Raw genomic sequence first — 23532 nt, forward strand, 5'->3', positions numbered from 1 at the left:
TGGGAAATAACCTCAATAGAAATGCCTCAACAATAAAATATTTCAAGAGCCAGCTGATACTTGGGATCCAATATAAATACTTGTAGTGTCATTACCTATTTGGCCTTTGGGGAACTTCCAGTAGACGTCTGTTGCATCCATGAGCTTTCCAGAACACGGGGAATCTTCAGAGGTCAGAAGCAAAGTCCATGTCACTTCTTGCTCTCCAAACTCAAGTCACGCAGGCTGCTGGACCCAAGGCCTTGTGTCTCAGGTTTTACAGTGAGACTCGAGTTGCATTTGGATTTAAACAGGAGCACCTGTCTCCAGGTAAGGTAATAAAAGATTGTGCAACTACAGAAGGAAGGCTTGGTAATCTGTTCCATTGTTGCAAGATACAGATCCTATGTTGACGCCTTCTCAGTAAGCCTGGTAACTTTTGTGGAACCTTGAAATTTGCTCCTGTCTGCACAAGAGAAGTAGACTTTTTGTAAATTCTGACCAGTATTTCAGTGATAACAAATAATACTGTGGGTGTCACAGGGCCGCTGACCAGCAGGGACGAGGACACCAACGGAAGGATCAAGGGCACTTTATTGTAGAGATGATACAGCTCGGGAAAACAGCAAGCTCTCCTCTTCCTTCCTCCTATCCATCCATCCTCCCCCATTACAAACTCTCTGGTACTTATATCCCCCGGGCTTCCGCCTCCCCCGCATCCGGTGCTAGCTCTCAGGACTTTCCAGCCACTCCACCTAATGGGAACCTTAGGGGAGGCAACCTCAACAGTTGCTAGGGAAGGGGCTCCGTTATAGGTTGCCTAATGTAGTATAAGCAGTTAGCGCGTCATCTGTTTCTGGGGAGCAGCTATCTCTACAGGTTAGGTTTTTCCCATCCCTCTGCCATTCTAGGCCAGCGGCCGTCGCCGTCCTACAGGTCTCTCCACAAATACCAGTCAGGTCTCTGTATGTGTATGAATTATTTGTTTCAAGGAATAGACGCTCTGATTCCCAAGGATTTAAAGGGGGAATTTATTGGCTCACCTAAGTGAAGTTGGCAGGATGAGGCACACTTGAATCAGGGGCTTGAAAGGTCCAAACCATGGGTGGGAAACCTCTTCATGTTGGAAGGCTGCATTTATTTAGCTGTAATCTAATAAGGCCGCATTCAAGAAACTTCAATTAGATATATTTAAAAGTGCACATTATTTTGTAAAAATCTACTTTCAAAAAATGAAAACTATTTGTTCATTTTAAAGTTAATTAACCTTTTAATGTCTTTTTGTTGGAAAGCATTTGAATGTTTGGTTGCACCGTGGAAGTCTGCAGTTTTGCTTGATCCTTTAGACGAGTATCAGTCATTTGTGACCTGAAGGGCCCCTCGAGGGTATAGAGTGTTCACCTCATCAGTGGGTGAAAAGCAAGATAGCATTTTTCAGACACGTTGCCGAAGGCATAGGTATTCCACTGCATTTTCCGTATTTTACTCAGATCTTTCTTAGCACCAAACAATGACGTTAAAATGTCATCTACTGAGAGCTCAATTTCACCTGTAGTTCTTTAAGTGCCTTGGTGATATCAACTAGATGACGCTAAAATGCTAATTTGAGTGTGGTGTCATGACTCAAGTCTGAGAGCCTTTCATTCTATTCTCCAACTAATAGGTCTGTAACAACTGCATAATTCTTCAAACAATTCACATATGCCATCCTGCTCTTCAGGGACCTTGGCTAACTGGGGAAAATTTTCATCTCAAATTCCCTTTTGAAGAAAGATCTTGATAAATAACTTGTTAAAATGATTGGAGTTTTTGCTATGCATTATATGTAGACTTAGTTTTACCTTGCAAAGAAATATTTAAGTCATTTTGATTTGACATGATATCACACGGAAATGATATCCTCTTTCAATAGTTGCAAGAAAAATCTTCAATAATTCACATTGCTGATTGTTTTTTATAAAATTTATCTGTTCTCATAGAGAAAAAATTTTGACTAACACTTGTCCCTACAATAGCTAACACTTTCTTTTTTTATTTTTGAGACAGAGCCTCAAGCTGTCACCCCGGGTAGAGTGCTGTAGCATCACAGTTCACAGCAACCTCCAACTCCTGGGCTCAAGTGATTCTCCTGCCTCTGCCTCCCAAGTAGCTGGGAGTACCGGTGCCCACCACACACCAGCCTGTTTTTTGGTTGCAGCCGTCATTGTTGTTTGGTGGGCCCGGGCTGGATTCGAATGCGCCAGCTCAGGTGTATGTGGCTGGTGCCTTATCCTCTTGAGCCACAAAGTGTCACTTAAAGTAGCAGCTTTAGCACAGACATTTTGCTGATATAAGATACAATGAAATTGGCACTTTTTTAATCTGTACAATAAACCCTGCATATTTTCCTGTCATGGAAGGTGAACCATTTGTACACATACTCAATTTACCCAATTCAGTCCTACTTCCTGACATTTATTTTGAAAGTTGAAGATTTCTATTCCCCATGCTCAGTTCACCAGAGTGCCCAAAGGGAGTAGCTTTTTGTACCAAAGAAAATCTTATGTTATGACCTGAATAAAGTATAAAACTTGCACCAAGTCAGTAGTATCAGTTGATTCATCCAAAGCGAGTAAATAATATATATTTTCCTTTTGAAGTATTACATGAAGCTATTCTGTTAAGTTGAAGGCTAAGTAATGCTGCTGATCAGTTACGGTTCTCCTTGAAAAAGGCAGTTGTTTGTACTTTGACATGTTATCAGGGTCTGAGCACCCTACAATGTCAGCAGTGCAGTATTTCACGATTTCTATACCACTGAATGGCTGCCCTCTTGTTTCAAGTATATAAGCTACTTTATAAGCTGCTTCAGTGGCATTATTTCTAGGTCTCATTGCTGCTTGAAAGAATTATCTTTGCTTTTGCTTTTCATATTTTAATTTCTAAAATATGACCTTTCACACCTCTCCCTCTAAAATATTTGTGGTCCTCACAAGCTAATCAGCATTGAATTTCTTTAATGTTAACATTGCAGTATCATCAAGCCAGAAAATCATATCTTTAGCAGAAACAAGATAATATTGTAAATCTCAATCCTCATTTAAAAATCTGTTTTCTGGCTCAGCGCCTGTAGCACAGTGGTTATGGCATCAGCCACATACACTGAGGCTGGCAGGTTTGAACCCGGCCTGGGCCTGCTAAACAATGACAACTGCAACAAAAAACAGCCAGGTGTTGTGGTTGGCACCTGTAATCCCAGCTACTTGGGAGGCTGAGGGCTGGAGAAGTGCTTAAGTCCAAGAGTTTGAGGTTGCTGTGAACTGTGACATCATGGTACTCTACCAAGGGTGACATAATGAGACTGTCTCTCCTCCCCTCCACATCCCCCTCCCAAAAATCTGTTTTCTTTCTAAAGCACTCTTAGTCTTTAACATGATGGGCTGTTAAGGAGGCAGAGTGGAAAAATATCAAGCTGTGCAATAAATTCCACTTCAAACAGGAACACAGTACCTCACTGTCAAAAGCTGACAGCAGACTGGCATACTTAGCCCCACAAACTCTCACTAATCAGTCTCGTGTGGTGGTGCCAGTCAGGTGGGAAAGTGAGAAACAGACCACGAGCAGAGCAGCCGTCAACTTAGCCCTTATGGCTTACCGGTGTTCTAATTCTGCCAGTCAGTCTGAGAGGATTATTTCATTGACATTTATTTTATTCTTTGGTATTTTAACTATGTTCATTTAAAAAATACAAAAGGTAAACAAAAATGCGTTAATAAAAATGAAAGGATTTGTTCTGTAAAATTTGGATTTAGCCAGAAGACTGCACGTAAGCAGCTACACAGCCATGTGTGGCCCTAAGGCTGCAGGTTCCCCCCTAGATTCTAAACTGTCTTTTTTTGTTCTGTGGGGGCTTTATTCTCAGGTTCTTTCCCTATATCGGCCAGATAGCTGCTAGCACCCCTACCCCTTTATTCACACAGTGCTAAACCAAAGCTCTGGGTTTAACTTTCACAGAGTTGAACCAGGTCATCTCTTAACCAATAACTATGGCAGGAAGTGGGGATACAGCGATCTGATTGGCTGTGACTGAGTCACATGCCAAACTCTAGTGGTTGCTATGGTTTAAATGTTTTTGTCCCCTCCAAAACTCATGTGGAAGTTTAATCCCCAATGTAACAGGGTTGGATGTGGGCCCTCCTGGGAGGCGTTTAGGTCATGAGAGCTCTGCCCTACCAAAAGGCTTCATAGGAGTGGGTTTGCCCTGTTCTCTCCCACCCTCTGGAGGATGAAGCTTTTAAGGTGCCATCTTGCAAGTGAAGATGGGGCCACCAGACACCAACCCTGCTAGTGCCTTGATTTTGGACTTCCCAGCCTCCAGAACTGTGAGAAATTTTGTTCTTGTAAATTACCTAGTCTCAGGTGTTCTTTTGTGTCAACTCGGAACACTACCATAGAAGTTGGTACCAAGAGTGGGGTGCTGCTGTCACCAATACCTGAACGTGTGGACGTGGCTTCAGAACGGAATGGGAGGTAGAGGCTGAAACAGCTTTGAAATGAATGCTAGAAAAAGCCTGTATTGCTGTGCATAGAACATTAGGGATGATTCTGTGAGGGATCAGAAGAAAGCACCGGGCAGTCTCATCCTTAGAGATGAAGTTTTCACGACCAGAATGCTGTTACAGGTACGGATAGTTAAGGCTATTCTGGGGAGATCTCAGATGGAAATGAGGAACCAAGGTGTTGGAAACTGGTGGAAAGGCCGTCCTTGTTACAAAATGGCAAAGAACTTGGCTGAGCTGCGTCCCTAGGACTTTGTGGAAGGCAGAAGTGAAGAGCAGTAAACTAGGATATAAGGCAGAAGGAACATCTAAGTGGCAAAGCATCCGAGGTGCTGCATAGCTTCTGTTAACTCCTGACAGTAAAACACGAGAAGAGAGAAGGATTTAAAGACAGAATTTATAATTAAAAGGGTAGCAGAATGTAAAGCTTTGAAATTTTCTGCCCGGCCACATAAAGAACAAAGCCTGTTTAGGAGAGAGAACCAAGAGTATGGCCAAGCAACGTTATGATAAGGTAGCATGGGGAGAAGGAAGCTGGGGCATGTTCATCAAGGCTCATGACCTCACAGACATTTCAGAGATCTTCAAGGCTGCCCCTTCACAGGCCCAGAGGGCAGAAGGGTTTTGAGCAAAGGGGCGGCAGGCTGCTCATGGGGTTTTGGGGCTTGCTGGTATATTCCAGCCCAGCACTCCATGGCCACCTCAGCTGGGGCTCGGGCAGGCCCAGGTGTGACTCCAGTTGCCTCTTTGGAGGACACAGTGAGCCTTGGCATCATGTGGTGCTAATTCTGTGGGTGCACAGATGCCACAGGCTGTGGAGACATGGCTTCCTCCACCTGGATTTCAAAGGATAGCTCAGACAGCCTCTGGGCCTGGCATAGACTTGCTATAGAGGTGGGGCCACCATAGGGAGCCCTCACAATGCTCACAGGAGCCAGGCAGCAGGGCTGCCCTCAAAACCCCGTAATTGTGGGGCCCCCAGTGTGCAGCTCCACCCTGGGAGAGCTGCAGCCACCTGACTCCATCTGTGAGACCACCCTGGCAGCACCCAGCAAGGGCCTGAGTGAGGCCCCCTGGATCCTCGCAGGTTCAGCCCTACCCAAGTGTGCCCAGACTGGAGGATAAGGAGGCAAGGAAGTTTACTTTCAAGCTTCCGCGTCTGTTTGGCTGTTGGGTGTTGGGCTGACTTGGGACTTGTTATTCCCTTTATCTTGCCTGTTTCTCCCATTTGAAATGGGAATATGTATCCTCTAGCTGTCCCACCATGTCATTTTGGAAGGATATGACTACTTAAATTTCACAGGCTTACAGTTGCAAGGAAATCTGTCTCAGGCTAAATTGTCTCACCCATATATGATTAGGTGAGACTATGGATTTAGACTTTTGAGTTAATGCTGGACTGAGTTAGGCTTTAGGGGACTGTTGGGATGGAATGAATATATTTTGAGCATGAGGATGACAGGTTTTGCTGAGGTAGGAGCAGAATGCTACAGTTTGAATTTGTCTCTCGAAGTTCACATATTGGAAACTTAATTCCCAGTGCAATAGTGGTGGGAGGTGGGGCTGAATGGGAGGTGCATAGGTCATGAAGGATCTGCCCTCAGGAATGGATTAAGGCCACTGTCAAAAAGGCAAGGGTGGGTTCGTTGTCCTATGCCACACGAGGAACATCTCTGGAAAGGACGCAGCCTTCAAGGCACCATCTGAGTGGAGACTGGTTCTCACCAGACACCACACCTCTGTGCCTTGACCTTGGACTTCTCTGCCAGCAGAACTATAAGAAATAAATTTCTGTTCTTCATAAATTACCCAGTTGCAGGCATTCTGTTAAAGCAGCACAAAATAGACTCGATGAGTAGACTCAATACCATCTAAACCAGGGCTTTTCACTGTCTGTAAAGGGCTGTTACTTTTTTGTTATCACAATTTCCAAGTACAGATTAGTCTTTGACTCTGCTCAACAAGGTGAGTTCATTGATCATTCTTGGCACTTGTGACATAAGATTGTATGGATTTTGTCTTGAATTGGTGGTAAGCATGTTGGACCATCACTAGGAGACCACATTTTAACTTGGTTCTCTAAACCATGTGGACAAAGAAAGAAATGTTTGCTTCCTTGGGGAAAATCTGAGGAAGGGGCTAATAGAGCTGGAAAGATGCCTACCACTGTGCTACCACCAGGATTACATCTACAGATCTCTCTTTTGGAAAGGCCTCAGCCTAGTGTTCAGGAAATTTGGGGGTTCTGATCATTTTAGTGGGTGAGATAGGAATTTACCACTTCCCTTTTTGTTTTAGAGATTGCCAATTCTTCCGTCTTTTCTGCTTAGAAGCACTCCCTTGCCCTTTTTCTAACCAGGTTTGGGTTAATATTGAGGTCTCAGCTTTCTTACTCAGCTACTTCTGAGAGAGGCAAACAGCTCATCTGAGGAGACAGGGAGGCCTGTGCAGGTACCACCGCACACAAGGCCAGTGGGGAGAGAGGGCTGATTCTGTACCACTCAGGGCAAGCAGACATAACATGCCTCCTCAGGGGAACAACTTTCTGTCTTGGTTAAGGCACTTGAGGAAACTGCTTGTTCAAAACTAGGCATTTTAAACTGTGTCCAGGCAGACCGATTTGTCAAGAAGGGTGATGGGAAAATTCAGCCCTCCATGACAGGGAGATAGCCTAAAATTTAGCCTTCCAGCTTGCCCACCATGTCAAGCCATGTTGTTCAGTTATTCCTACGTGCTCAGCAGACAATTCACATTGCTGGGAAGGGAACTTGGTAGCAGATTCCGCCTGGACTGACAGACCTGTCGAAAAGGGGAAACCGACTGTTGGCTGGACGAGTGGGCCCTGGGATCACCGAAGCATAGAAGCTAAATCTGAGCCATCTGTTGCATGTTTGTTGTGGTTACAGTGAGGCCCCGTGCATGCCGTTGTACTAGTCACAGACACAACTATTTATACTGTAATTGTGTATAAGTCTAGCACACAAATATAAAACTTCTGTTCTTTCAGAAAAAAAGCTTTCTTCTTTTCTAGAAAGTATGTCATAGCTTGTGTATGTTAGATGTTAAGAATTTAGTTTTGTTACAACCAATTAAGCATGTCATAAAAACCTCTCCACCCAAGTGTAAGATCTTTCGCTGAGTTTTTTTAAAATGTCCATTAAGGACTGGGGGTGTTACGGAGGGGGCAAGTGTGCTTTCCTCTCCCACACTCTTAACTCCCGTGGACCCCAGTGGCGTAGTCTGTCTTGTGCCTGGTGACCTGTACTGTCCTGCTGAATGCGGCTCCTTTGTCTTGCAGGGGAAAAAACCTAGTGCACGACAAGCCAGAGTTTTGCAATGAAAAGCTGTAATTTGGGAGAAGAGATGAGGTTATTTTGGAGGAACGCAGGCCTTTGAAAGACATGGTTGGAGCGGTTCATAAAGAAACAAAATCTGCAGCTGTCCGTGGGCTTAACTAGCCCTCTGGGGAGCTGTGAGACCAGCACGGGATGTTCTCTAACAAATCCTTTATTTCTTCAGAATGCCTGTCTGGGGCGGTGGAAACAAGTGTGGGGCCTGCGGGAGCACCGTGTACCACGCCGAGGAGGCCCAGTGTGACGGCCGCAGCTTCCACCGCTGCTGCTTTCTGTGCAGTAAGTAGCTCCCTGCACCCAGCTTCAGTTCATACGTTCCAGGAAAGACAGAGGTTTTTCTAGCAAGGATCGCGTTAGAAGCATGAGTGAGATTTTACCTGTCTGTGCTGTGACATTTTAAGTTGAGCCCAGCAGCAAGGCCAGGAGGGGTTGGCCCAGGACACTCGACCTCCCTGTGGGTCCCCACAGCCTTGGCCTTGGTTTCGCCATTTGCTTTTCCTGGGTAGCACAGCTGTCCCCGCGGGTCACTGGCATTCATGGAGTCTGGCCTCCAGCACTCTTCCTGGCACACGTAGGTCTTGGTGCCAATTTTCAAACAGGAATCATTGCTCCTCCATCTCCAGCTCTTTCTGGCTGGGCTCCTTCTCTTTGAAAACTTCCTGCTCAATTCTTACCACACTGACAAGTAAAATTCAGGTATTTAGAACCTCAAATTCTGTTTTTTTCTGGTAATGAATGTTCAGAATTACTCCTGGTACTGATACTCTAAATTTGCAGGAAAGGAGCATAGGATATGAAAATTCTATAGAGGCAAATTAGGAATTGTTTACTGATGGAAAATCATCAGCGTCTGGTGTAGACAGGAAGTGAGATATAAAACAGGCGCCTCTATGCTCTGAAAAACAGTCAATACCTGAGGATGAGAGAAACAGAGGCCCCACCACCCACAAATGCCCTCTGACAACTTTGTGCTCAGTTTTGAGACAGGAGGAGCAGCTTAAGAAAGCTCATTAGTCATCTTTGGATTCAAATGACTGAGTTTTCTTTTGTAAAGGGTTTATTACATTGGAGGAAAACGAACCCGTACATGCAGATATTTGCCTTCTCTATACCATTGTACAGGGAAAACTGTAAGAATCCATATGTTAAAAATTTGGTTACATTAAGAAAAACTCCTCACAAAAAAACTCTGAAATTTGAATCATTCTTTTCCCTGTAGGAATCAGCACTCAAGGTGTCTGGACCTCTTCAATAGGGTAACTGTTAGAAAAATTGTGGTGGGGGGCCTGTTGTACCAGCTACCTGGAAGGCTAGAGGATCTCTTGAGCCCAAGAGTTTGAGGTTGCTGTAAGCGATGACACCGCCACACTCTACCCAGGACAACAGAGTGAAACTCTGGCTCAAAAATAATAAATTCCCAGCATTCTGGGAGGCTGAGGCAGGTGTATCACTTGAGCTCATGAGTTCAAGACTAGCCTGAGCAAGAAGGAGACCCCATCTCTAAAAAATAGCTGGGCATTGTGGCAGGTGCTTGTAGTCCCAGCTACTTGGGAGGCTGAGGCAAGAGAATCGCTTAAGCCCAGGAGTTCAGGGTTGCTGTGAGCTATGATGCTATGGTATTCTATGGGGGCAAGAAAGTGAGACTGTCTCAAAAAAAAAAAAAAAAAAAAAAAAAAAAAGTAACTGTTTCACAGACAACCACAGACAACAGAACATTGCAGTTATAAAAAATAGAAATACTACATGTGAATGTTTGCTGTCTATGCCTCCATGGTAGCCACTGTTTCTTAAAAGATTTGGTTTAACCTTTACTTTTAGAAGTTACTGGGGTTTAAGTCCTCTATTTTTTAGCAGGTTTATAAACAAAGTATGCAAACAGAGAACATGCAAATACTTTAGAAATAGCTCAGTTTTATCTAAGTTGAACCATGATATCTATACCATTATAAAGTCTGTTTTCAAAACATCATGTCATTTTTACGACCTCTTCCTCATATTGTCTCTGCTGACTAAAGCTTTTTAAGGAAAGAATTCCGAGTAGTCTGCAGAGGAGAACAGCGAGGAGGAGGACAGGGACGAGAGGAGTACTGACAGTAAAACGTTTGCGTACATAAACTCGTTTGGTTAATACAAGTAGTTTTTAATATTTTTTATATTCTGTCTATTGAGGGCATTTGTCCTTTAGCAGTGAGTATTTTTAGGTTAATTGTATTTTTAGGCAAAAGTATTTTAGCACGTGAGCCTCAACAGGTGGGTTCCAGAATGGGTGTCACTTTATTCTCCCACAGAAGACACTAGAACCTTCACAGCTTAACTTTTTAAAATCTGCCAACTCATCATCTTTCCTGCCTTCTCTTTCCATTTGTCCTCCTTCCCTCCCCTCTTTCCCCTTCCCCTTAAATGAGGGAGGGGGCTGTCCTCTTGCCAACTTCCCTCATCTTTGCTTTCCAGCTGCAGACTGAGCTACCAGTGGGTTCCCTAACAATTTTTTTTTTCCCCACAAGCTTAATTGAAGTTTTAGGAAGTGAAATAATGTCTGGATAAGACCTGATACGTTTGGCAGTTTTATGAAGTGGGGTATGTAGAAATATCTTGTGGCAAGAAATCCATCAAGAAAGAATGTATTCTCCTTTTGGGAAACAAATGCAGACTTTAAACCACTTGATGGTATTCAGACATACTGCTGCCAGAGAAGCTGCCGGGAGCTGAATGAAGAATACTCTTCCCCATTCTAGACAAGTGATAAAAATGAGAATTCAGATTTAAAGCTGTTCTTCATCCCAGGGGATGCTTTGCAGGGAAGATGCCCTGGACTAGAAGATTTCCCCAGGCACCGAGCTACCCTCGGTTCTGTGCTAGGTTGTGATTTAACATTACATGGTGCAGAGAGGTTGAAAATTAGGAAGGAGGGTTGCGAGCAAGGCTATTCCTGTAATTCTAGCTATCTGAGACACAGGCAAATCACTGAAAGTTTGAGGCTTCTGGATGTTAACATTCAAATATATTTCTTAAGCCTTAACTATCATATTCACTGAGAAAAGCAAATAACCCCCAAGTGTAGTGGGCCAGTCCAGATGCAGCTGCGCATGGCTTTTGGGAAACCCCAGGATAAACTAGGAATGGGAGAGGGTCCTTGACTGTGTGTAGACCATGTGTCTGTGCTACCACCATTCTAAAAGGTGTCTCTGAACATTTTTGAAGTCTCACTTTTCCTCCTCCCACCCACCCCCTCCAGTGGTTTGCAGGAAAAATTTAGACAGCACAACAGTGGCGATTCACGATGAAGAGATCTACTGCAAATCCTGCTACGGAAAGAAGTATGGACCAAAAGGCTATGGTTATGGCCAGGGCGCGGGCACGCTCAACATGGACCGCGGGGAGAGGCTCGGCATCAAGCCCGAGAGGTGAGCCAGAGCCTGTCACCTTCAGCAGGGAGTCGGGCACCTCGGGCTGCGCCGTGCACTGGAACCGGCAAGCACCCAGATTGTAAACTAGGCAAATAGTGTAAACTAATGACTAGTCTTCGTTTCAAAGTTCAGTTTTGAATCTAACAGAATTCTTACTTCTAGTCTTGGTTTTATAGCGTTTCCATGTGTCTCTAGGAGTCATGTTCTTAAAGCCGTTTATTTAAACTTCCAATTCACAGCACTTTGGAGACCAGATAATCATGAAATTAAAGGATAGAGAAATTTAGAATCTGGACCATGAGAGGTAAAATTTCTCAGCCTTTGAATTTGTCCTCATCAAGAAATTAATTTTCTCTAACTTAAAGAGACTTACTTAGGCCGGGCATGGGGGCTCATAACTATAATCCCAGCACCTTGGGAGGCTGAGGCAGAGGATCACTTGAGCTCAGGAGTTTGAGACCAGCCTGAGCAATGTAACAAGACCTGGTCTCTAAAAATTGGAATGATTTCCTGTTTTGGATTCTTTGAGAGACTAGCATTAAACTTTAAGGGCCTCGGTACCAAAGTATCAAGGTGCTGTTAAAGTCACTTAGTATTTCATGCTCAGGCTAAATTCATTTGGAATTTCCTTTTAACTCCTACCTTTAATCTATTAATTTCCCTATTTGAGCTTCAGATTTTTCACATCTACTTTACATTGAAGAGGCCAAAGTTGGTGTAATATTCTAATAAAATGGCCTTTCTTTGGACAAGACCATCATTATGCCAGGCTTTATCCAGTGTTAACAAACGTTAACTCATGTAGTCTTCACAACATTCTGTCTTAAGAACAAATTGAGATGGTAAGAATTAAGTAACTTGCCTAAGTCCTGTTGCTTAAAGTACATGATGTGAAACATGATGCTTGACTTGGCTGAATAGTAACTACGATGTACTGAGTGCTCATTGTCTGCTGAACATCTGTCTTCTGTGTAATCCTGACAGTAACTCCAGTGTAGATATTTGATGAGGATACTAAGAGTTAGATCAGGTGAGGGAGCCAGGATTTGAACCAGTGTCCACTTGGTCCTAAAACCTATGTTCTTTCCCCTCCAACGTGTGCTCCATTAAGCCTCACCTTTCTGTTCTTTGGGCTTCTCCCACTTTCGTAGTTTCTGGGCCATGGTGCCCTGTGCACCATCTGTGCAAGGGCCAGCTCACTCACGGCTGCAGGTTACCATGCACAGGAGCCCAGCTTGCTTTATTGTCTGTGTTAAAATTTATTTCAGTTGTTCTGCTCTCCTGTTCCGACTTGTTAAATCTGTTTCTGAAGGTTTGATTGCAAACTTTTCAAAATATATATTACCTATACACCATCCCTTGATCCAAACCAAATTTATCCATGACCCTAGAAGTTATTGTGGCAAGAGATTTATTGTCACAAAGACCTGTGGATGCGTTTCTACTTTCTCCAATAATGGGCAAGCCCTCCGTCCCTCTGTGCTGCTCTTTCCATCTGTAACCATGCCTGGTTCCCTGTTTAGCCACATGACATTCATCCTTCAGGACTTCCTTGCCCAAGAAGCTTTATTTATTATTTTTTTAAGAGTCTTTCTGTGTTGCCCAGGCTTGTTTTAAACTCCTAGTCTCGAGCAATCTTCTTTGCCTCAGCCTCCCAAAGTGCTGGAACTGCAGGTGTCAGTGTCCCATCAAAAATAATTTAAAAAATAATAAAGGCGGTGCTTGGTGTTGTGGCTCACCCATAATCCCAGCACTTGGGAGTCCAAGGCCTTCAGACCAGGAATTTGAGACCAGCCTGATCAAGAGTGAGTTCCTATCTCTAAAATAATTAGAAAAATTAGGGCATGGTGGTGCATGCCTGTAGTCCCTGCTACTTGGGGGGCTGAGGAGCCCATGAGTTGGAAGTTGTAGTGAGTTACAAGATTGGACGATGAAGTTTATGAATTCATCCTAGAAAAAAGTGCTACATATTTCATTGCTGAATATCACTGTTGTCACCTTCAAAGTACCCCACCTTGGGAAGCTATGCACCAATGCCAGTGCCTTGCCCACCCTTCAAAGCACTTTTTCTAGGATAAACCTCATACAACAACAGCTCTTGATGGCCATTCCAGAAAGAGTTCCAAAATTGCTTTGTATACAATATACATCCACTGTAGAATAGCTAAATCTAGAATAGCTAAACAAATGGATTACCTCACATAATTATCACTTAGGTGGTAAAAAAAAATCCACTCTTTTAGCACTTTTTAAGAACATAGTTACTTACTGTAGTCATCATGCTATATGATAGATCTTTTGACTCTTCCTATCAAAGTGTAATTATATATCCTTTGAGCCCTCTCCCCTGACCACCCCAGTTTCTGGTAACACCCATTTTATACTATTTTGAGATCAACTTTAGATTCCACGTATGGGAAGGATCGTGCGGTGTTTGTGGGCCTGGCCCATTTCACTTAACAGGAAGTCAACCTGGTTCATCTATGTTGCAGAAAGTGACAGGATTTCATTCTCCTTTTCTGGCTGAATAGTATTTCATTGTATTATGCCCCACATTTTCTTTATCCACTTAACCTGCTGATGGACCCTTAGGTTAACTCCATGTCTTGGCTACTGTAATTGCTGTAGTGGGCATTGGAGTACAAATACCTCTTCATGGTTCTATTTCTTTTGGATGGATATATATTCAACACAGTTATGGGATTGCTGGATCACACAGTAGTCGTATTTTTAATTTTGTGAGGAACCTCCCTACTGTTTCCGTAGTGGCTATGCTAGTTTATATTCTTACTAACAGTGTGCAAGGTTCCTTTTTCTCCACATCCTCACCATTTGTTACCTTTCTCTTTCTGATTAATAGTCATTCTAATAGGAGGTGATATTTCATTTTGGTTTTGATTTGCATTTCCCTGATAAGTGAGATTGAACATTTTTTCATATACCTGTTGCTCATTGTGTGTCTTTACTATTTAAGTCTTTTGCCCATTTTTAATTGGCATACTTGCTTTCTTGCTTTCTTGCTATTGAATTGAATTCCCTGTATATTTTGGTTATTAGCCCCTTCTCAGAAGTATAATTTGTAAATATTCTTTTTCATCCTATAGTCTCTTTACTGTTTCCATTAATGTGTAGACGTTTTTTAGTTTGCTATAATCTCATTTGTCTGTCTTTGCTTTTGTTACCTGAGCTTTTGTGGTCCTTTCTTAAAAAAAAAATCATTGCCCAGACTGAGCGCCCGTGGTCTGGACTGCCCCTGTGGCATGTGGTAATTGTAACAGTCATGGAGACTGAACATTTTCATAGGATCTCCCAGAGAGGCAGCATTCTGGGAAATTTATTTTCATTGGGGCCAACCTGCATTTTTCAGTTCAGGCTCACCCTAGTCATTCAACAAGTTATTTAGCATCAAGCCTCCAGTTCTCTGTAGTCTGAGGTGACAATTATCCTGAGAAGTTGTTAGAAGGCAGGTGGGAGATGTTCTGTGGAAAGTTCTTATTAATGTGGTGATTGGCAGATTTCGAAAATTTTCTTGGGACTCTTAACTGCAAGTGCTGGATATTATTGATAACAAGCTTATTAAAGATCATTTTCAACTAGAATTTCTAGTGGCCATAACCATGATTCAAAAACTGTTGTGTATTAAACAACTTAGGCAGAAGTGCAGAAAATTGTTAATTAACTCTCAAAAGTAGTTACAATAGAGATGAAAATATTAAAGGTGCATGTCAAATATTTGAATTGTTTAATGAAAAGGCAGCATTTCTAAATTAACATTTTGATTTTAAACATTTACACAACTTTAAAAATATGATAGTGGAGACCATTGAGTAGGAAAGGGACAAGACCAGATTTTAGGCGATTTTTTTTAAAAAATGTTTTTAAAGCACCTTAGTTCCATGTAGCATGTATTTCATTTTAAAGTCACAAACCAGTAAGGGGGGAGTCGGGGACATTCAAAAAGAAACCATCCCTGACCAACCCCCCCATTGGTATGTGACTGTTAAGTTCAGGCTATCACCTGAACACTCTAAGACATTTTAAACTTTCCATTCTTCATCTGACGTTAAATTCAACAGGAGCAAGCCCATCACGGTCTCCATAGCAACTAGAGTTTCACAGCCCCAGAACTCAGCGGTAAAGAACATTTCCATTTCCCTGTGTGTTGCTGAGTCCCTGAGTCACTTCTGGCTGGTCCCTTCTTCATCTTCCACTCTCAGAGCTCAGTCCTTACACCTCCTCCCTATATATACACTCTTGGGAACACATCTCGTCTCAAGGTTTATCTGCTCTTGGTTCTCAAATTTACGTTTTACCTGAACCCCAGACGCATATATCCAACTGCCTACTGGTTATCTCCACTTGGAATGTCCAACCAGCTTCCTAAACTTACACATATGAACCTGAGCTGCTGACACTTCAGACCGCTCCCCCCGCAGTCACCTCTTCTCAGCAACAGCAGCTCCAATCTAGTACTCAGAATAAAATTTGTGGTCATTCTTTCTCTCTCATCTTATGGCCAATCAATTCTAAAAGATCGGATTCATCAGCAAATCTTTACAGCTACATTTTTAAAACCTATGTAGAATCCAAACTAGTCCAAGTTAATATAATTTGGGGGGTTATAACAGACTTCTAACTGATCTCCAGGGCTTATGCTTCCATCCCTCGCTCCCCTTCAGTCTTCTCTCAACAAGGCAATAGAGTGATCTTGGTAGGGCTGGTCGCCACGGCTCATACCTATAATCTAGCACTCTGGGAGGTTGAATCAGGTGGATTGCCTGAGTTCAGGAGTTCAAGACCAGCCTGAGCAAGAGCAAGACCGCATCTCTAAAAATAGCAGGGGGGTGTGGTGGGTACCTATAGTCCCACCTACTTGGGAGGCTGACGCAAGAGGATCGCCTGAGCCCAAGAGTGTGAGGTTGCTGTGGGGACAGCACGGCACTCTAAAGAGGGTGACAAAGTGACTGTCTCAAAAAAAAGTGATCTTGCTAATACCTAGGTAGCTCAATTCTTATCATTTTACTTCTCAAAACCTTTGAATAGCTTCCCATTTTCCTCACAGAAGAAGCCAAAGTCTTTGCAATGGTCTTCAGAGCCCTAGACCACCCCTGCCCCTGTTCCTAGCTGACCAGACCACACACTACTCCCCCTTATTCCCTTCCACTGCAGGCCTTCTCACCTTGTCCAAGACTGGAAAACATTGTTTTCCCAGTAGGAACAATTGACACTTAACCTACCACTTGCTGAGTGCTATTGATAAGCTCAACGAATTTAATTTATAAGATTCTAGAAGGGATTTTAAGTCTTCTCAAAGTTCAGTAGGTGTTCTGCACGTAGTACACATATTTATTCAAGAAAACAAAATTCCTACTGAGAGTGAGAAATATGGTTTACCCAGTGACCTATAGTGACAAAAAATGCAACCCTCTGCGGAGAAAAAGTAAGTAGATCATGTAGTAATAGGAGAAGTTTCTAAAATATTTTCCCATGAAGTAGTTTATTCCCATTTTCATCTTTGATATTATAGGAAATCTGCTTAATTTTCTCAGTTATAGACCATGTAAGCCAGGGGTCCTCAAACTGCGGCCCGCGGGCCACATGAGGCGGTGTGATTGTATTTGTTCCCATTTTGTTTTACTTCAAAATAAGATATGTGCAGTGTGCATAGGAATTTGTTTATAGTTTGTTTTTTTTTTCTTTAACTATAGTCCAGCCCTCCAGAAGTCTGAGGGACAGTGAATTGGCCCCCAGTTTATAAAGTTTGAGGATGCCTGATAAGCCAACTGACCTATTTAAAAGCTAGATGTGATTAACATGAATCTGGAGTAAAAATAGGTGCTCTGGGGCAGCACCTGTGGCTCAAAGGAGTAGGGCGCCGGCCCCATATACCAGAGGTGGCAGGTTCAAACCCAGCCTTGGCTAAAAACTGCAAAAAAAAAAGTAGGTGCTCTGGTAGGTTTTCATAAAGCATAACAATTACTTATTGGAGAGGCTACTGCTGGGAATAAAATAAATTCTTTTCAGACTTAAGAGGAACAGATATGGTCGGCGCCTGTGGCTCAGTGGGTAGGGTGCTAGCCCCATATACCGAGGGTGGCGGGTTCAAACCTGGCCCCAGCCAAACTGCAACAAAAAATAGTCAGGCGTTGTGGCAGGCACCTGTAGTCCCAGCTATTCAGGAGGCTGAGGCAGGAGAATTGCCTAAGCCCAGGAGTTGGAGGGTGCTGTGAGCCGTGATGCCACAGCACTCTACCAACGGCGATAAAGTGAGACTTGTCTCTAAAAAAAAATATATTATAAAAAGACAGATCCCAAACTTAACTGAGTTTGTAAATTAAACAAAGTAATAACTGGCTGGCACCTGAGATTAATTTCTTCTTTTCTCTATACGGGGCTGCAAAGGACTCCAGCCTGAGACACAACAGTGGTTAAGTCCTAGAGTCCTATCCTTCCTGCCTTGTGGATTTACAAGTGCCTTGCCTGATTTTTATTTTTCTCTTTTCACAAGTGTTCAACCTCACAGGCCTACAACAAATCCAAACACTTCTAAATTTGCTCAGAAATACGGAGGTGCTGAGAAGTGTTTCCGATGTGGGGATTCCGTATACGCTGCCGAGAAGATAATTGGAGCTGGGAAGGTAAAACGGGTGGCTCCTCTACGTCCTTTCTCCCCCAATCTTGGCCGTATCACTCACTCAGGTGCTGACTTATAAATGTCTGGTATGAAACTTTTAAATGAATTTCCACCAGAATCTTAATTTCCTAAAGTGATATCCTTATTCAACAGATCACTTTTCTTAAGGGACCACTCCTGAACATTAACTTTAAAAGGCCAGACTGTTTAAAAAAAACAAAAACCTAGAATCTGCCTGTTAAATTTAGTGAAAAAAGTAAATAGTCAGGATGCCTGGTGCCCATTTGGTACCTGGATTTGGAAAAGTTGCCCCTTGACCTCTTTGAGCTGCAGTATTCTCAACCAGAAAGGAGGCAGTCATTTTTATTTTATTTTACTGAGTTAGCATGGTTTCTTTTTTCTTTTTTTTTTTTTTTATTAAATCATAGCTGTGTACATTAATGCGATCATGGGGCACCATACACTGGTTTTATAGACCGTTTTCTTTAGAGGAGCAGACGGGGCTGAGACTGCTCTTAGGGAAACAGTGCTTGTGTAGGTGACCAAGAGTGTCAACAGTGAGCTAGTGAGGAGGGCCGGTTTCAGCTGTCTAGTTGGAGTTGAACCACACAAGACAGAAGCCCGGTTTGCGCTGAGCTTCCTGACCCACTTCTTGCCACACATCTAAATCATACTTCAGGCCTCTCAGAGGCGCTAACACCTTCCTCTCTCCTAGCCCTGGCATAAAAACTGCTTTCGATGTGCCAAGTGTGGGAAGAGTCTTGAATCGACAACTTTGACTGAAAAAGAAGGTGAAATCTATTGTAAAGGTAAAATTAATTTCATTCATTGCTATCTATATGAATATCCTGCCCTGGTGTTGGTGTAATAAAATGTCACCAGCATAAAGAAAACAAAAGTTACCCTGAAAATAGGGAAAGGGAAGTCAACACTGGCTACCTGAAAATGAAAGATCCAGAGATATGCACCGATGAAAGAACCACAGGTCATCTTGCTGATCATTTAGAACTGCCCCACAAATAAAAATCTTTCAACAGTTATCTTTCATGTTTTAAGCAAAGCATATGAACATCTGAAAGTAATAGACAAATGTCTAACTGATCTTTCATACTTGCAGCTGAGCAGGACCAAGCTGAGCACTCTGGAACTAGAAAGCTCAGGCTTGCTTTCAGGGCTTTAAGATACTTGCTGCCCGGCATGCTTTGATCCTAAATGACTTCGAACTCTGCTACAACCAGCAGCTTGTTACTTTAGGTGATTTGTTATGTAATGCTAGGCAAGCTTACAGACTTGAACCAGCTCTTCCTTTTCTTTTGTAGGATGCTATGCTAAGAACTTTGGGCCCAAGGGCTTCGGCTATGGCCAAGGAGCAGGGGCTCTCGTTCATGCTCAGTGAAGATGAAAACCCAGAACTAAGCATCGCCCACCGAGAATCTCTTCATACTCTAGGCACAGATCTTGTACCACTAAACTACTGTGAAATTCCACCAGCATTTTATGGTTACCCTGTTCCTGGATAGGCTGGCTAACTTGTAGGAAGAGAGCACTGTATCCTTTTGCTTTATTTTCCAGCGTTTTTAAGAACCATTTCTTTTTAAATAAAACTTCAGCTTGATTTTTGTGTTGTCTTTTAAATAACCTTTTAGAAGAGCTGCTGTATTTGTTAGTAGAAAATCATTTAGGCCTCTGTTAAAGAGAATCAACCCCATTGTACCCAGAGTAGGTTAATGTTTGCCTCACAGGTGTTGAAAAGAATGTCTGTCTGGAGCTGGCCAGTGAACCTCAGGAGGGAGGGTAAGGAGACAGCAGGCAGCTCCATCTCCGCAGCTCCGAGCCGTGATGAGCACTGCAGCTTCTTTCCTTCCAGCCCCACTGTAGTTTAGTTCCTTTATAGCTGAAAATCACTATTTATAGACAACCACAGACTGAGACTTGGCATGACTTGTTAAATGCTCTAATGTTATAGATTCTGATTTACTAACTCCTGGAAATGGGGTGTTTTCACACATTTCAATTCTACATAAATAGCAAAGAATGTTGCATTTTCTGGGCAGGCACAATCAGCTGGCTCAAGTAGAAAAGGAGATTAGACTCTGAGGTATGGCTTCATTACTTTCCCGGAAGCTTTAGTTCTTTATCACATTCAATCTAATCTTTTTTTTCTCCCAAAGGGTAAGGTGTGAAATCAGTCTGTAATGACATTAGAAAAGTTGAGCCAGCCTGGTCTGTAAGCACATTATTTTCTAAGATCTAATATTGTTTATTTTGACAAGGGGTGTGGCATGACATCCAAAAAATAAGCAGCGCTGTAATGGGAATATGTTGGATGTCGTGGGTGGATATTTTATATCTATGCCTTGGGCAACTTCAGGTGTTCTAGGGCTGCAGGCCAGAGGAACCCAGCACACAGCATCACTGCCTGAGCTCCTCCTAGCCCATCCCCTCTTATAACCCTCACCTTCATGGAAAGAAGAAACCAGTCCATGGTGCCAAAAAGGTTGGGGACTGCTATTATAAGGCATTACCAGTTCCCTCGTGGGAGAGGAGGGCATTTTAGTTATTAACCAGGCTGGAAAGTAGTTAACTGGCAATAAAAGATTCCAGAGTTATAGAATAACTTCTGATTCTGCCTGTGGTAGTTTTAAAACATCCACCATTCTGACATCACCATCAAATGACAGTCTAATTCCCCTCCCTTCAAATAAAAACCTGTCACTAAGTTTGGTTGTTAACCAAGAGTGGTGGACAAGGCTGGGTTAGAAGAGATGATCTTGCCTGCCTCTTTTCTCTTGAAATGCTCACTCTTGGAAATCAGTCACCATGTTCTGGGGAAGCCCTGACTACGTGCAGAGGCCACAGGTAGGCATTACATCTATAGCTTCTGCTAAGAAATTCATTCAACACAGATCAGCCATCAGGCATGCAGGTGAGTGAGCCTTCTGATTATTCCACCCGGTACATCCTTACTCAGCTTCCTCCCCACTCTGGACCAGCTTACCTGATGCAACCTGAGTTCTTGATGAGCCCTGACCAAATCGCAGATCTACAAACAAAAATGTTTTAAGCCACCAAACTTTTGGAAAGTTTGTTAGGCAGTAAGAAATAGCCAAAAGAAGTAATGCAAAACCTAGTAAACTGCTCCCCCACACGAAGCCTACATTTCCCATTCCTGCCATATATCCCAAACTGGAAGTTGGCTGCTAGTAGATTTTCTAGAGGAAAAATAATGAAGTTGACAATGTGTGGCTATTCGAGATTTTTGGTAAAATAAGATATCCATATTTAAAAATCATTCTTGATTAAATTGGGAGCCACAGCAGAAATACTCCAAAACTATAAAATTAGTTTCCAGTGGTTCTTGGGGTAGAAAAATGAATTTGGCTTTGGGCAACATGGTCCTGCAAGGAATCACTTTGGTCATTTCAATTTAAGTGGGTAAAGTAGCCCCAGAGTAACCCCAATGCAGTAGTGAAGTGCTGTATGTTCAACGTGTACATCTTTTCTTTACAAACTACCCCTTTGAGGTATCTGCATCCCCTTATGTTGGTTTACATTTATGAACTACTGTCAACTCTAGTTCTTAGTCTTCCTGATCACATACCTTTAGGGAATGTTACCGATACACGTGTGTTATGTATATGTGTATCCCTATAGATAAACAGTACATACTGCATATGTAATGCCTGGAGATCCCATAGTTGAAAAGTATGGTTAATTTGAAAATTTTACAGTGAATTGGTTGTCCATGGAAACACCAACATCTGGGGAAATACTGGTCTGGACCTGTGGTTCTCAAGCACTTTGATCTCAGGAGCTCTTTACTTTCAATTATTGAGGACTCTAAAGAGCTTTTGTTTATGAGTTTTATTAACATTATCCACATAAAACATGTTTTAAAACTTAATTCACACTTCCCTTTACAGCAAAGGTGAAGTAACAGGAACCAGATTTACCTGCTCACTGGATGCAAAGGAAATTCCATGATAAAATGTTTGGGATGCTGCTCATTAGGTCACAAAGGCCAGTTGTGAAAAAAATGAGAACACTCTTAATTACCAAAGCTTACTGCTTTGAGAATGTCCAGGTTACAGTGTAAGAGGGGAGAACACAGGTAGAGCCTTGTGGGTCTTCAGCAGAGCTCTGACAGATAAGCAAGTTAGGTGGCTACCAGGGCCAGAGGGAGAATCATCCAAAAGGCTCTGAGGGAACAGCAGCGTCTGGTGTCACGCTGAGTGGAAACAGTGCCTGTTCCCAGCAGGGAGACTGGGAAACATGACCCTGGGGTTTTGCATAAACACAAGTTTCTTACCTTAGTAATGGGGAATGATCAGCCTTAAAATGAGCACTGCTCTGGTCCTGCTTAAAATCTTAAAAGCAAGATCTAAAAAGATCAAATTTTCCAAGTAACTTAACTGTATCCCAGAAGAAACCTCAAGAATTTTTACAAGAATTACAAGAATATCCGGCACCCAATTCACAGTGTTTTGGCCTTCAGTCAAAAATTTCCAGACATGCAAACAAGGAAAACACAATCTGTACCAAGGGCAAAAAAATCTATCTAAACCAACCCAGAACTGACAGAGGTAGGAAAAATTGGCAGGGAGGACATTAAAGCAGTTTTAACTTAAGTAGAGATATGGAAGATTTTAAAAAAGGTCCAAATCACACTTTGTAGACGAAAACTTTAAAAATGTGACATGAGTTGCTAATCAAATTACTAATAATGACTAGCCACTGCATAAAAACACTGAGAAAAAAGAGAATTTTAAAAACCAATCTCAAGTGAGCTAATGTGTACTTGGAGTTTCTTGAAAGAGGAAAAAAATTTGAAGAAACGACCAAATTTCCAAATCTGTTGAAAACTAAACGTACAGCTCCAAGAAGCACAGCAGCAACAATGATGGTTTGAAGAGAGACAATCTCAGGTGGCGCCTGTGGCTCAGTGAGTAGGGCGTCAACCCCACGTACCGAGGGTGGTGGGTTCAAACAGGGGCCGGACGAACTGCAACAACAAAAAAAATAGCTGGACGTTGTGGCGGTCCCAGCTATTCAGGAGGCTGAGGCAAGAGAATCGCCTAAGCCCAGGAGTTGGAGGTTGCTGTGAGCTGTGTATTGCCATAGCACTCTATAGAGGGCGATAAAGTGAGACTGTCTCTACAAAAAAAAAAAAAAAAAAAGAGGGTGGCGCCTGTGGCTCAAAGGGATAGGGCGCCAGTCCCATATGCTGGAGGTGGTGGGTTCAAACCCAGCCTCGGCCAAAAACCACAAAAAAAAAAAAAAAAAAAAAAAAAAAAGACAATCTCAAAGTACTAAAAATTGGCCCAATCTGTGAAAAATTTATCAATCCTCATAAATGTCTGAAGACAGCGATATTTTAACAATCTCTCTGAACAAAATATTCATACCCAATTCAAAGGCAAAAAAGTTTAAGGGCTACATCTGGTTTCCTTGACTTTGTGACTGAGCTGACCTGACATTCTGAGTGTTTGTTCCATTTGGAATTACAAATTTTTCCATTTTAAAAGTCACGTAAATATTCAATAGGAAACTCATGACAAGAGGCTGAGATAAAAGAACTTGAGGCTGTGATGACACCATCACTGCAGTCTAAGCCATTCTTT

General features: G+C 42.6%; 1 protein-coding gene across 6 annotated transcripts in view; it reads left to right on the top strand.

Annotated features, from left to right (window-relative positions):
- CSRP2 (cysteine and glycine rich protein 2) overlaps positions 1-19526 on the top strand; it is a 30763-nt gene extending 11237 nt beyond the window's left edge. For 5 of the 6 annotated variants that reach the window (XM_053582652.1, XM_053582655.1, XM_053582653.1 and 2 more), the window contains exons 2-6: positions 8037-8149; positions 11106-11274; positions 17786-17915; positions 18627-18720; positions 19231-19526. In XM_053582652.1, the coding sequence (XP_053438627.1) occupies positions 8038-8149; positions 11106-11274; positions 17786-17915; positions 18627-18720; positions 19231-19307 (582 nt within the window). In that variant the 5' untranslated portion in view covers position 8037 and the 3' untranslated portion in view covers positions 19308-19526. Of the gene's footprint in view, positions 1-3433; positions 4341-8036; positions 8150-11105; positions 11275-17785; positions 17916-18626; positions 18721-19230 lie in introns of those variants that run through there. The other variant, XM_053582651.1, reaches the window with a different exon arrangement.
- Positions 19527-23532: the final 4006 nt, after the last annotated feature.

The sequence above is a fragment of the Nycticebus coucang genome, chromosome 3 (genome assembly GCF_027406575.1).
Source record: "Nycticebus coucang isolate mNycCou1 chromosome 3, mNycCou1.pri, whole genome shotgun sequence".
Lineage (NCBI taxonomy): Eukaryota > Metazoa > Chordata > Mammalia > Primates > Lorisidae > Nycticebus > Nycticebus coucang.